The following is a 15,837-nucleotide window of genomic DNA, read 5'->3' as shown; positions in this document are numbered from 1 at the left end:
GATGAAAGCAAATTCAAGAAGAAGGTTGTGTAACAAAAGACTTGCAGTAATGTAATAAAGAGCCAAAGAACTAAAGAATTTTCATAAAACTTATATTGAACAACAAGAAAGAACAATGGCGGAAAGATTGAAAAATTTTTGCACACCGATTTGTTTATTTGACTTAGCCATTTCATCATTATGCCGTCAAGTCTATATATAGAATTATGTCATATTGAACTAAGTTGAATTGGGGTTCCCTCGGGAAATATAAATAGACTCGAGGAGGCGAGCTAATTTATCCATTGCTAATGAAAATTTGTCAGTTTTTAGATTTAAAGGTCGGGACTTGTAAAACTGTTTTCTGCTATGGCCTTTATAGTGCTTGGCCCGGCGATGTTGCATTAGTGAATGGAAATTTTTAAATTGCCTTGGACAATTGTGACATTGAATGGGTCTTGATTCAGCAGGGTATATTTTTTCCGATCTTTTGAATTTCATATTTCGTATAAACATCAGAGCTGATATAGAGGAGTATAAATTTGTTTACACGCGTAGGGAGGGGGGATTTGTTTGTTCAGCTGTTATCTTGTCTAGACATGTTGGCGTGGGGTTTGAAATTGTTTACATTCCAACAAACAGTAATGTATTAGTCATTTAACATTTCAGATTACTTTGATACAGTTTGTCTCAATATATGCAACATTATGGGTAATGTTTTGTCTAAGGATGCTGAGTACAGCGACTTTCATTTGGATCTCTCGCTCAATGAAAAACGGCTTGTTAGGGCTGCTGTTAAGACTTATCATACCACTGGCACCTATTTATCCTTGAAATTGTTCAAACGTGATAGTGAACAGGTCGACTGGGATTTCAATCAAAAAATTACACTTTCGGCGCGAGAGTTTCGGTTGATATGTCAGAACATTGAAAAACTAGAACAAATGCTTGATCAACCAGTTGGCTTGATCGACTCACTTCTAAAACCAGATTCAACTGATGACTCGAAACGCCCTGCAAAACGGGCTGGCAAAACGCTAACTCAGCGCCAGAAGAAGATACCAAAAACATCTGTAAAAGTCGATGAGGATTCGGAATAATTTATATTATGCCTTTTGCTTCCTGTCATTGTTTATGCTTTCATAGTTAGTTCATTAGCTTTTTCTTTTTTGTTCCTTATGGTTGAGGCAATGTATGAAAACAGTCCTGAATATTTCAGGAAATTTCAAAAACGTTTCAAGTACAATATTTGTGAGACGGAACCAAAACTTGAAAATACAACAATTGAAAATTATGCGTATGGTTATCATTCATCCGCAACAGTTATCGAAGGTTGCACATTTGGCTCCAATCATTATCATGTTATGTATGAATTTGGTTCACAAGATGATAATATATTCGATTCTCTTTATGTACCTGCGGTGATACCGTGTCTCGTTAACTGTTTCAAATTACTTATTCAGCCTACGCAAAAAGACTTTGTTAAACGTGGTACAATTATTTCACGACTACATGTTGCTGTTGAGTACCTTTCAAAATCAACTTCGGCAGTTACCAAGAACAACCAGAAACAACTTCCTGCACCCTTGAGTGAGGCAGCACCAAAATCTATTAGTACTTTTACGGCAAACAAACGTTCTTCTACAGTCCCTGATGTAACTATGAAACGATTTTGCCAGCTTATGCTAGGTGAACACTCATCAACTCTTTATCAGATAATGGATATTCTGCTTAGTGGCCACGGGACTTTTGTGAGAGAAACCTCAAACTCTTTCATAACCTTTCAGTTTTGTAAAAATTGATATTCAAAAAATGTTGTTGTTTCAAAATTAAATTAACTTTTACTTCATATGTTTTACAAAAGCTAGCAATTCTAATTCATTTACATCAGGTATAAATGGAAATTTCTCACTATAAAAATAATGAACAATATATATGCAAAATAAACCACAAAGCTGGGAGTCTGAGGATTGCAGTGGAGACTGAATGTCTCTTCTATGTTCCATCCTATCCATCATTATCTCCAAGTCTTTACACTGTTGTAAACGGTTGAAAATATCCTTGTAGGTAGTCAAGGGTAGAGCCAATGGATCTGCAAAGTATATTATTGGGTATGCATATCGTTTAGCTAGCACTACCCAGTGGGTTCCAATAGAGTTGGATCGTGATGCATTAACAATAATAAATGTGTTGGTTTGCAAGTTCAGAGGATAATTATCAGCGGCATAAACCCCTCTGATTTTGAATTTGAGGTGTTTACATTTTTTCACTTGAAGATGAATTTGATCTTCGTCCATTAGTATGTGATCATGGGAAGAGCGTTTTTAGATGCGTTTCTTGCAGAGTCAATGTAGATCGTAGATGCTTTTTCACCAAGAAAAAATATTTCAACGTTATGAGCTAACGCTGCATCAAACTTGAGTTCAACAGACAAAGATGAATTTGTGAGCTCTGGATGAATAAAGTCATGGGTTGCCTCTTGAGTGCTGGTCAGATCAAATACCATTATATAATGGTTTGCGAACTCACTCAGAGGTATTCCATGACCATTTTCTACATAAGCTAATGCACTCATTGAATTGTAGTACAACCTCTTGTTGTCAGTTGTTGACATTGGAGTTCCAGCCGTTGCAAAACCATTTCGATAAATGGTTATCTCTCTTAAACCAAATTTTTGATAATGGAATGGATTAGCGGTATTGGTACCGATGAATGCTGTACCAACGCATAATGCAACAATGACGCTTCTGATTGGCTCTTTAGTGAAAATGTCCTCATGTTTCCAGCTTTGTTGGCCTGTTGTAGCCAAGAATGTTTTGGTAATTACTTCATTGTATCGGTAAATTGCCGGATTTTTCAATAATGTCTTCTCAATTGCACCTACAACATTATCTGACACCGTCATCTTCCTGATAAATAAATTAGCCTCATCTATTTTAACCTTGTAGTGTTTCGCTGCGTCTTCGCTGATGACGGCAAAGTCATCTTGAGATCTTCTCATTGAAATGCGTAACGTAACTCCACTAACCAAATGTTTCTCACATGAAAAGAAATCAACCGCCAACTTTCCATATAATGTTATGCGTGCGGATTGTCGCACTGTTCTTTTTCTTATATCTGATATTGCTGCTGGAATAGTGCCGGGGTTTTCTTCATACTCGTAACCCTGACATTTCAGCCAGGTTTTCTTTGCGTCTGTACCGTGAGAGAATTCAGTTTCTATGAAACTTTTGTGTGCATAGTGTCCATTAGCTGTTGAAATTTTGATACCATTTGCAGAAACAGTACAGTCGGCGAAAAGCGAAGGAAGGATATTATTAGCAAAATATGGAAGATCACTGGCATTTGCGTCACCAGCTGTGTAGCGCAAATCCGTTCCATCTGTTTGAAGTATTCGACACTTGATCTCCAGGTAAATTTTTTGCAAGTCAATAAAATTGTTGCGATCACCAACAACTTCAAATTCCAATGAGGATCCTGAAGGCGAATAAAGCGGTCCTGTTTTTTGCTCGAATGATTGATCAAATGTTACAAACAAGTCTAAAGAACTGTGAGTGGCTTCTGATGGTATCACAATATTAGTTCGCATTTTTCACTCGCGAGAAAAAATCCAGACGACTCCTTTTCGGACGGGGTTTTCGAGAAATGATTCTTCTGGTTGAGATTTTTCGTTTTTGGTTTGAACGAGGTCTCGTGTATTGTCGTCTTTTTCGTCTAATTATTTTACGACCTGATGCAATACGTGATTGAAGAGATCCACCTATTTGTTTGCGAGCTGTTTTGGCTACTGTACTTTTCAGTGCTTGTTTTGCTGACTTTCTTTTGGTTGCAATTTCTACTAACTCCGGTGCTCCTTGAACCAATAAGTCACGCCCAATCTTTTTCGCTGCGGGCCAGAGAAATTTGCGTGCTAATGGCAGAGCAACTCTTCCAATACCTGCAGCAAGGGCTCCAAAACCGCTGCCTCTTTGTCTGTAGTGTCCGGAAAAATGAGGCATTGATTGAGATGCTTGATTGATGTAGTATGCCTCCATATCAAATAATTTTTTGAAATTTTAAACTGACTATAACTTTTCCGGTTCCAGTAAAAGGAATTAGTTTTCCAGTTTCGTTTCTCAACTCTACCTGGATGTTCTGAATGTTGTTTGATAATATTGGCTTGTAATCCAAATTTGTGTACGACTTGTGGTGTATGGGTGTCACTGTGTTTATGCTACCGTTTCTCAAACGTCTTTCAGACTCAATGATTTTAATTACCGGAGCTCTCACATCACCAACGTTCTGATGTTCAATTATATCAATGTATACAAATATTAACTGTGATCCACAAGTAATATCAACTGGAAAATCTCCAACATGTCGGTTCAAAGAGTTGCCTGCATTTTCTGACTTGTAACCAATATGAATAAAACCATGATTCGAAATATCTCTTATTCCTTTAAAACCAAGAATACTGGGTACTTCTTCATCTTCGAATGACAAACCTTCGTTAGGTCCAAATTTCAAAACTAACTTTTGCGTTACAGTGTCAAAATCATAGTCAAACTGTTTCAATTGAGCGATTCGAAAAATTTCTTCCAGAAGCTCTTCTGAACTGTTGTATATACCTTTGCGAATTCTTCGAAGTTGTCCGGTGCGGTTATGTGAAGCATCAAGTTCAGCGCCAGAACTGACATACGCAACTATTTCGGCTGAGTTTACATTACTGATGTTTGATGGAAATGATATTGAAGCAAGGGCAACTTGCCAATCTCCATCTAACTGTAATGGTTGGGCAAGTTGATTTCGAAACTTGGCCATAGTATTATTCGTAAAAATTCCCATTGATGCATTTGATATCAAATCAATAGTAAATTCTTTATTAATACTCATGTTTAGTTTTCGACAGGAATGACGTTCACTTGGACTAATTCTGGTTCATAAAATGTACCTTTAATTATAACGTTGCTTGCGTCTATAAGGTTGTATGTTGGTGGACTGAGGGTGGCAACCTTGAATACTGTGAAGACTTCGTCTGTGTAATTTTGTTTATAACCTTTCCTAAATGTTTCGTCTGGCTTTGCAATCCGAACCAGGTCTCCTTCTTCGTATTTCGGCTTGTACTTTTTTGTGCTAATTGCTAGGGATATTAGAAAGGGTTCATGTTTTTTGAAAGTTTTATTAGGTGCAAGTTGGGTAACACGATTAACACGACTGTTTATAATATTTACAAACTGGGGCAATTGCTTAATATAAGTCCAAGTCCAATTTTCCTCCAGGTATTTGTGAATAATGTTTTTGAGCGATCGATTATTCCTCTCAGCAAATGCCGACTTGGTTTCGTTTTCGGTTGTATATAAATGAATCTCCTTCTTTTCACAAAATTTTTTGAATTCACCTTTAAACTCGGATCCCTTGTCTGTCCAAACCCTTTCTGGTTTTTTCTGCTTTATCATTTTTTTGAACGCTTCAACAGCGTCTTTTGCATATAAAGCCTTCTTTGGTTGCACTCGTAGGTATCGCGATAAAACATCAACAGCTACCAGTAAATATTTGACTCCATTGTTGTGTTGGGCAATTTTATCCATATACGCCACATCGACAGACCAGATTTCGTTTATTCTGTATGCAACAGCTTTTAGTCTCGGAAAAGTTTTTCTGAATTGTCTGTATTTTGTGTATGGGGCTTTCGACTGAAGGTATTGAACCACTTTAGATCTTGGTAAACCACTTTCTTCAAGTTAGCAATGCTACCAAAAGCTGCAGTACCTTTTTTGTATAATTTGTTCAACTGTTTAACGTGAGAGGAAGTAATTTGTCCACGAGCTAGACGGTTGGATTTCGTCTTTTGCATCTTCAAAGCTTCCTTCATCGTCGCCAGAAGCTTTTGATTCTTCTGTTCTCGAGACTCCTGATTCTTCGTTTTCTGGTTCATCCTCAAACAACTGTAACTTTTCGTTTAGTGATAAGGCAAGAAATTTTTTTGCGTATGTATTACAAGTTAATTGTGAACTGATATCTAGAAAAGTCAGGATTTTGTAATGTTCAAGTGAAAGCTTAGATGTTGTTTGTTGTAGATCGTAAAGAAAATCTGCGACAAGAATTCCCGTGCTTGACTTATTAACCACTAGTCTTGATGTCTGATCCAGCGATAGCGATTCTGACTCTTCTACTTTTTCCAATATTATGCTCGCTTTTTCAAACTTTTTTCTGTCAAGGTGTTTAATATCTCTCAAAACTCGCTCCCTGATTTCAGTTGAAATTTTTGTATCAATTTTGTCATCTCTAGTCTCATTCAACTCATTTTTGACATTCCCCAAAATATTATCTGTCTGCTGTTGCGTGTCTTGTTGCGGGGTAGAGGGTGCTGGTGGAGACTTGCTTCTTTGCAACAGTGATATTTGTTTTGCTTTCTCTTGGACATTTTTATTGTTGAGAAGTTGAGCAATTTGAGGTTGTTCATTGGCATACATTTGACGAGGAATTAGCACAAACTCTTCAGTGTGCATTTTGCTCCAGAAAAGCAATACAAGGTAACGCAATAAGTTTAATTAGACGGATTCCAGAATCTGATCGAAAAATTTTGATTCTCTCTCTTTTTTCAACTCGCCTGTCTGCAAGTTTACGTAGTGGTTTCTCAAATTTTTTTAATTCAACTTTATTGATTGGTACAACTCCAGAGAGTACGTTCATCACACAGTCACTCAAGAACCAAATGAAATCGCCCTGATGTAATATTTCTATTTGAGCTGTGTTCTCATTCCTCTTATTTGCCCATTGCTTGAGCATAAGCAAATGTTTCTTTTTCATTTGTAATTGTTGTAATGACTGCTTCAGGGGACGAAATGTAAAAAATAGAAGGATCCGGTCCAATTAGTTGCGATGAAAAACGTGAACCCTGACTGGTTTTTGGGTCGAGATCTATCATCAAATGTCCAAAGGGCTCCGCAGTTGCTAATTTGTATGCTTCTTTAATCAGTTGGAGACAATTCAACTGTTTTCCAAGATATTCAATTTGTTGAATGTCACGAAGCGACTTGAATAATATTATGTGTGTTGTATTCAGATCAATGGTTCTGGACCATTTGCTTTGATGGAACAAATTATGCTTGACGTATATAACATGTAATTTGCGATGACGTCCTGAGGTAGCTATTTTTACAAATTCTTTATCGTTGAAGATTTCTTCACATGAATCGTCATAGATAAGCAGACAATGTGATAGATTTTTTGTTATATCAAAGCCTGAGTATTTTAGAAACTCAATCCCTGGTATAACTCGTTGCATATCTTTGAAAAGTGGCTGGAACTCTTTGTAAAAATAATAAAATTTTTCAAAACGTGGATAAAAGGTCGAACCTCTTAGCATTCGAAACAAGAGTTCAGTTTTACCACAACCACTTGGTCCTACAATTGACATAAATACCCTGTCATGTGTTAGAATAACTTTGTTCATAGTTTGGGGTTAGGTAAAATGTAACCAACTAAACTCGATAAGAGAGCAATCCAAATTGATTTCTCTTCACAGCTTTCTGATAATAGAAAGAGCATAGAGAAGCAAAGAATGATCATTAAGACAATGATACTAACTTGAACAAAAAATATTACTTCGGACCTTGGCACTGTTGAATTTGAACAACAACGCCATGGGGGCCTCTCCTTGTTGTTTACATCAAAGACTAAATTGCTGATACCGGCGTCAGCCTCGTCTCTTTGATTCATTAAAAAAATAATTAATTGAAAAGTGAATTGAAACAAGAATGATATAGAATGCTAAATTTTTGAATTATTCACTGCGCAACTGTTTCATGTACCAGAACTCAAACAAATTGAAACCTTTAATATGACTTTTTATCTCTAGTTTATAACAAACAGTTGATGATTCATTTTCATTGAACGATGGTTGACTGGAGACTTTTTCAACTTCGGGGTGTTCCAAGACATATAACCGCAGCTCATTCGGCATCTCTTTTAGTGATAGCTCACGTTCCGGTGGTGTTTTCTTCAATCTAAATTGAGGAACTTTTTTGTCCGCCCATTGCTTCCAACGTGGGATTCGCTGCTCTTTGGGGTACTGCATAGGCTTCTGATTTGTTTTGTTCATAGCCATAATTGAACTGATTCCGATGTTCTCGAGCTCTCTGTTTATTTTTTACGTACAGTTGGAAGTGATAGAAATTATCTATCACGGGCAGGAAAGCCCTAAAGCTGTCCAGCTCGTCGGGAGAAAGAGTAATGGTTGCAAAATAACGTTTTGCTGCTGCACTATAAAGCGAGTTGTAACGCGGTTGTTGTGCTGTGTTTGGCTTGTTGTTGAGATAGTTCGCTCGGTTCTGTTGATCGCTTGAAAAATTATTCTGTATTGGTGGAGAGGGATCCTGAACTCTGTTGAATGTTACAATCGGCTGATCGTCAAGTGGAGTCAAGCAAGTGAATATCTTCAAGTTGTCTGACAGATAGGTTGTTAAAGTTGATGTGTCTTCTCTGTGCATCACTTTGTGTCCACTGTGAAAATATTCTTGCTTTACGTTCCGCGCAGTGGTTTGATAATTGATCGTTTGTTGAACGAAAATTTGAATGAATATAACAGGAGGGAACTTGTTCTTCTGATATTATCTCTGAGATTCGGGGACAATTTAGATCCTCCAGATTATAAACAGTTTTTTGTAAAAGCTTACTGAGGAGCTCACACTTTTCAATGCCTTTGGCAAAAAAGTTTTTTCGTGTGAATCGGAAACTGAAACTCAGACAGATTGTTTTCAAATCACAGTAAGGTATATCACCTTCGTCCCAATCAAGACCGTGTAGGTTATTGGTCAGCCAAATAACAGTTTGTCAATCGTGTGCGGGTAAATCAGCGAATTTAAGCGGCGGTTTGAAAAATATTGTATCGTTGTAACTGGAACACAAACTCAGTTCTTTTATAATGAATCCAAGTGACTTGAGTTTGAAACCTTCGAGATCGAGGACAATAATATTTGTGGTTTTGCTGCCAAAATTTTCTAGCATTCCAATTCACGAAACAATTGTGAATGAAAAATTTTCACTGATAGAATGAATAATATTCCTGTCAGGTGCCCGAAAAGACAATTGTTTACTGGTGAGTAACGGAAAGCGTAAGCATATCCAGGGCCTTTATTTCGGCAATCTTTTATAAATCCAGCGGCGTCATGCAATGCAGCATGAAGTCGTAGCACTTTGCTCCGTTTCAATAAGGGATCTAGTCTTGAATTATCAATTCCAATGAAACCACCATAGGGTCTAAATTTAAGTGCTATTTCTCCGTCAACTTCTGGATCTAACAAAGAACAAGCAGCTACGAAATATAATTGTCGATAAGATATGTGTGTATAGTTTATGTTACCTCTCAGTGATAAACTTTCTCATGAATGAGCTTGATGTCTTTTGTTCCTATTGTGTTCATTATTTACTGTTTACTGAACGTGAGCGTTTGGAGTTTTTGTTTATAAATCTTTCAATTCTGATTGGTTGTCAAATTGAATAATAAATCAAGCACTCCGATTGGTCAATTTAATTTGGAAAATGTTGTGACCCTGAACATGTTTGAGCATGATCCGATGACTCTCCACTTAATATATCATTAATGATTTAATACATCTACTAACAGGTTAGTTATTTTTTTTGTCCCATTTATGTATACATTTATGGACATAAGTGATTATGACCATAATTGTGCACATAATTACGTGAAAAGTTATTTCCTTCTACAACTCTGGTTTTTTAAATCAATGTGTATATTTATGTATATATGTGTATGAATGTATGTATGTATGTATATATGTGTGTATGTATGTATGTATGTATGTATGTATGTATGTATGTATGTATGTATGTATATATGTATGTATTTGTGTATGCATGCTGTATATGCATATTTGTAGGTTTGTATGATGTATGCAAGTTCCTTTTTATGAGTGTATATATAATACATCCATACATATAAATATGGATGTATGTAGGTACTTATTTTTATATTTATTATTGATGTCTCTATGTTTTTACGTAATCATAACTGTAAGTTTGTATTAAAGCAGGATGGCGCAGGGGAAGCGTGCTGGGCCCATAACCCAAAAGTCGGTAGATCAAAACTATCTCCTGCTCAATTTTTTTACGTAAATTTATAGAAATTTTTTTGTATGCATATATGTACTGCAGTTGAAATGTTTTACTTAGAAAACTCTGATTGTTTTGGACTTTATAAATAATTAGAGATCTCTGATAGTTCGGGGTTGTGTTTGGGTGTGGTTAATGTAGGTCCGTGGCGCGTGTGTGTGTTTGGGGGTTGTGTTCGGGTGTGGTTGGTGTAGGTGCATGTCGCGTGTGTGTGTGTTTGGGTGTGTAAGTGTGTGTGTGTGTACATGCGTGGTTTTGTGTGTGCATGCGTGGTTTTGTGTGTGTGTGTGTGGTGATTGTAAGTGGCTGATGTTTAGCGGAGTGTTTGGGGTGTGTCGAGAAACGAATGTTGGTGTTTATCACACCAAACGTGTTTCACAACTTCTCATATTGATCAAAAGTGAAATAGCGTTGAAAATTTTCCTAAATTTTGGACCCCGTTTTCCAAAAAATTTCACAAGTTATTGTCCCCCTATGGGACAAAAAATTTCAGTTTTTGAAAAAAGTGTTTCCGACAACTTTATTTACTCACAAAACGTGTTTCACAACATTTCACGTTGATTGAAGCCAAAAAATTGACAAAAATTTTTTCGAACCAATTTTTCAAAATTTTTTACGAGTTATTGTCCCCCTATGGGACGAAAATTTCAATTTTTGAAAAAAGTGTTTTCGACAACTTTATTTACTCACAAAACATGTTTCACAACATTTCACGTTGATTGAAGCCAAAAAATTGACAAAAAATTTTTCGAACCAATTTTTCAAAATTTTTTACAAGTTATTGTCCCCCTATGGGACCAAAATTTCAGTTTTTGAAAAAAGTGTTTCCGACAACTTTTTTTCACTCACAAAACATGTTTCACAACATTTCACGTTGATTAAAGCCAAAAACTCCACATAAAATTTTTCGAACCAATTTTTCAAAATTTTTTACAAGTTATTGTCCCCCTATGGGACGAAAATTTCAATTTTTGAAAAAAGTGTTTCCGACAACTTTTTTCACTTACAAAACATGTTTCACAACATTTCACGTCGATTGAAGCCAAAAACTCGACAAAAAATTCTTCGAACCAATTTTTCAAAATTTTTTACAAGTTATTGTCCCCCTATGGGACCAAAATTTCAGTTTTTGAAAAAAGTGTTTCCGACAACTTTTTTCACTCACAAAACATGTTTCACAACATTTCACGTTGATTAAAGCCAAAAACTCGACAAAAAATTTTTCGAACCAATTTTTCAAAATTGTTTACAAGTTATTGTCCCCCTATGGGACCAAAATTTCAGTTTTTGAAAAAAGTATTTCCGATAACTTTTTTTACTCACAAAACATGTTTCACAACATTTCACATTGATTAAAGCCAACAAATCATCAAAAAATTTTTTCGAACCAATTTTTCAAAATTTTTTACAAGTTGTTGTCCCCCTATGGGACCAAAATTTCAATTTTTGAAAAAAGTATTTCCGATAACTTTTTTTACTCACAAAACATGTTTCACAACATTTCACGTTGATTGAAGCCAAAAACTCGACAAAAATATTTTCGAACTAATTTTTCAAAATTTTTTACGAGTTATTGTCCCCCTATGGGACGAAAATTTCAATTTTTGAAAAAAGTGTTTTCGACAACTTTATTTACTCACAAAACATGTTTCACAACATTTCACGTTGATTGAAGCCAAAAAATTGACAAAAAATTTTTCGAACCAATTTTTCAAATTTTTTTACAAGTTATTGTCCCCCTATGGGACCAAAATTTCAGTTTTTGAAAAAAGTGTTTCCGACAACTTTTTTTCACTCACAAAACATATTTCACAACATTTCACGTTGATTAAAGCCAAAAACTCGACAAAAAATTTTTCGAACCAATTTTTCAAAATTTTTTACAAGTTATTGTCCCCCTATGGGACGAAAATTTCAATTTTTGAAAAAAGTGTTTCCGACAACTTTTTTCACTTACAAAACATGTTTCACAACATTTCACGTCGATTGAAGCCAAAAACTCGACAAAAAATTTTTCGAACCAATTTTTCAAAATTTTTTACAAGTTATTGTCCCCCTATGGGACCAAAATTTCAGTTTTTGAAAAAAGTGTTTCCGACAACTTTTTTCACTCACAAAACATGTTTCACAACATTTCACGTTGATTAAAGCCAAAAACTCGACAAAAAATTTTTCGAACCAATTTTTCAAAATTTTTTACGGGTTATTGTCCCCCTATGGGACGAAAATTTCAATTTTTGACAAAAGTGTTTTCGACAATTTTTTCACTCACAAAACATATTTCACAACATTTCACGTTGATTGAAGCCAAAAACTCGACAAAAATTTTTTCGAACCAATTTTTCAAAATTTTTTACAAGTTATTGTCCCCCTATGGGACCAAAATTTCAGTTTTTGAAAAAAGTGTTTCCGACAACTTTATTTACTCACAAAACATGTTTCACAACATTTCACGTTGATTGAAGCCAAAAAATTGACAAAAATTTTTTCGAACCAATTTTTCAAAATTTTTTACAAGTTATTGTCCCCCTATGGGACCAAAATTTCAATTTTTGAAAAAAGTATTTCCGATAACTTTTTTTACTCACAAAACATGTTTCACAACTTTTCACATTGATTAAAGCCAAAAAATCATCAAAAAATTTTTTGATCCTATTTTTCAAAATTTTTTACAAGTTATTGTCCACCCTCAAATGAGGGGAAAAAATTTTCTCAAAAATTGCATTTCGGCGAAAAAAAATAGGGGGGACATTTTTTGCAATTGGTCAAAAAAGTTAAGTGTCCCACCCCGTTGTAGTCGGGCACAGAAAATCGCGTTGCAAAAAGTGTCCGTCCCCCCCCCCCCCCCCCCCCCCCCCCCCCCGTTGAGGTTCCTGTCAGCTTTTTATACTACTTACGCCTTTTGGATTTTTGCTCAGCGTACCTCAAATTAGGATAGGAATGCCCTATTGGAAACTGTCCTTGATACAATTATTCAAGTCCCCCCCCCCCCCCATTAAACTGCGTGCAAAATAACAATTTTGTATATTTTTATTGCTAATTCCCAAGCGCTATATATGTCACAAATTCAATATTGTTATTTTCCTATTCTATTATTTCCATTAGCATTGTAGCTAGCTGGCTTTCATAACTTGCAGAAAACAATAACATATAGCTGAATCAAATAGTGGCAGTAATATTAACAACAGCTATTGTCTATTTTTGCTTTTTGAATATTTTTCAGTATCACTGGTGGAAGAGCTTTGTAACTAGAAATGGTTACGGGGAATCTAGGCGTAACCCAAGCCAGGTAAGAAATCTGCTCCAGTAAGCGTTAAGTTGTTTGATTGTTGATTGTGTAACTCAAATTACTTAAAATTAGCAAAAGTTTATTTCAATTGTATATCTTATGATTCGAAGTGGAGCCGACATGAGTCAAGTTTTACTTAACTTTGACAATTTTTTCAATAAAAAAACTAAAAATTTAAAAATCTAGTGTTAATTCTTAATTTTCTTCCCTACACAGAGTTCTGAAAGTATTCTTTGCACTTCTGAAAGTGTCTCTGCACGCCATTTAGAAACAAAAAAAGAGTAACAAGTAAAATTGGAGAAAGTGCTGCAAACAAATGATCAAAATATCATGCATGCTTCTGTTGCTTTAAATATTTCCGTTATACTGAATATATTGGCCAGACCGAACAGACCGAAATTTGGGTATTCGCCAGACCGAACAGACCAAAATTGCCATTGGCCAGACGGAAGGCGCGACCCATATTTTTTCCAGACCATTGTGAACGGTGGCACCGGACCCCCCTGCCCGCGACCCAAGTCGGTCTGGCCAATACCTGTCTTGGGTCGCGGACTTCATGTGGGTAATAAATAGGTAATGTAATCTGACCAACGCAAACTGAAACAATTGAAGTCAAATGAGTTTAATCAATCAAATTTTAATAATATGTGAAATTAAAATGTTAATAAAATTACGTAGTGACATAATTTTTTAATACTGACAGTATTAAACGTTCATAAAATTACATTTTTTAATGAGAATTGTCAAATAATTGTTGCAATTAAAGGAGAGTGACAAGTGTAAACTCAAACTTACAATTTTTGTACTCAACATACAGATGGCAATGAATAAGTTAATAAATGTATATTAGAAGGTTTTATGAAATTGGAATTGATTTTTCCGGAGAGACAAAATGAATACTGTATTGAATTCTTACATTTTTTTCAGGTTAAGTCGTTTCTTAACCATATTTGCCCTTTGTCCCTTTCATCATTTTTTTATAGCATCAAATCAACCAAAACATCAAAATTTTCGACAGACTGTTCATGCTGCTAATTGCGCTCTTTAGTTAACATTTGACAAGTGAAATAGACAATTAACCCATCTGAGAAGTCAGATTTTACTTAATTTATGAATTTATTTTAATTTTCTGCAGGGCAGCCTCTTGTAAATCAAAAATAACGTTTTGGTTTCCGAATACTGAATATAATATACGCTTGTGTATTTTTTACTCAAGTGTCTTGAATGTGAGGGAATCTGTAGTTTTTTACTAGCTAGAATGCCGACTTTTGGCCGATAATAAGCGGAAGGACTTTAAACTGGTCTAGAAAAACAACAATAACTTAAAACCTGATTTTCCAAATCATAAATTCTTAACCTAATTTATGATTTTCTGGAATAAACACAAAAATTTTGGTCTTATTTTTTTTAGCTTACATAGCCTCTCGAAGCTTTTTCTATAAATTGGCGTCTGAGCTTACACTTGTCACGCTCCTTTAAATGCAAAAAGTTCTTTGACAATACTCATTGGAAAAAAATTTAACTTATTTTAGGAAACTATAGTAATTTTTATTTTAGAAATTATGGTATTACGTAATATTACCACAGTTTTTTATATAGATGTTTTTTGATCCTGTTGAATAAACTAAATTGGTGTCAATCAATTCATTTTCTGTTAACCACATTTCTGTTTTGTTATTAAGGTTTTTTTCGTTGAACTTAATAACTTCATAACTTTTTTTCGTTGAACTGTCGTTGAACAGGAGAAACAACTTGTAAGAAAACATATTGCTATGCTTATGTTACAAAATGGAGTTTAGTTCAGTAGTTTTTTTCAGTAGTCATGTAAGTTAGCTTTCATTGTAAAAAGTCTAAACAAGGATTTTTTCATCGTTTTGCTTTCTTGTATAAATTAGTGTTAGATGTAGGCTGCGGTTGAAAAATTTGCTCCTTTTTTTTTATCCAAAAGTGATTTCGTCTAAATTCGCCTGTCACTGATTAACACTTTTTTTATTTGGAGTCCGTGCATTTGTTAAAAATAAGTTGTTTCCCTTTGTTCTCATGTCAGATAACTTTTTAGATTATGCCATACTCTGCACTCTATTTGCTTTAAGACCTCAGCTTCTTTGTTTTACTTGGTAGAAAACTTGGTAGTTCGCTGTTCCAAACAGATGAGAACAGCATGTGCTAAAACAGTTTACGACACTACATTTTATGGGCTGCAAAAATCATGTAAAGCGAAGCTTTTATACTCCTTTTTATGGTCTTTTGAACAATATGAAAGCATTTATTACACTTTAAATGTTTGTCGAATGTGCTGATTTTCAAAGCTAGGTAAACTAATTTTTCAAACCGAAGAAGACACCGGCAGCTAGTTTAAATTTATCGAAAGAAAAAATTTTTTTGTCCACAAAAATTATGGAAAATTTTTCGAAAACAATAATCTTAAAAGTTGGATGACATTTTTGATCGATTCA

General features: G+C 35.0%; 1 protein-coding gene across 3 annotated transcripts in view; it reads left to right on the top strand.

The window, feature by feature from the left end:
• Positions 1–15,837, top strand: part of LOC142344773 (uncharacterized) — a 79,223-nt gene that overhangs the window by 26,919 nt on the left and 36,467 nt on the right. Inside the window, exon 1 of one of the 3 annotated variants that reach the window (XM_075396695.1) lies at positions 13,217–13,381. The exons of the other annotated variants lie outside the window; for them this stretch is intronic. Coding sequence (XP_075252810.1) covers positions 13,347–13,381 — 35 coding nt within the window. The 5' untranslated portion in view covers positions 13,217–13,346. Of the gene's footprint in view, positions 1–13,216; positions 13,382–15,837 lie in introns of those variants that run through there. 3 annotated transcript variants of the gene reach the window in all.

The sequence above is a fragment of the Convolutriloba macropyga genome, chromosome 8 (assembly GCF_964194025.1).
Source record: "Convolutriloba macropyga chromosome 8, txConMacr16.3, whole genome shotgun sequence".
Taxonomy (NCBI): domain Eukaryota; kingdom Metazoa; phylum Xenacoelomorpha; order Acoela; family Convolutidae; genus Convolutriloba; species Convolutriloba macropyga.
Note: the sequence above shows the minus strand (reverse complement) of the source record. Positions and strands in the feature narration are given on the sequence as shown.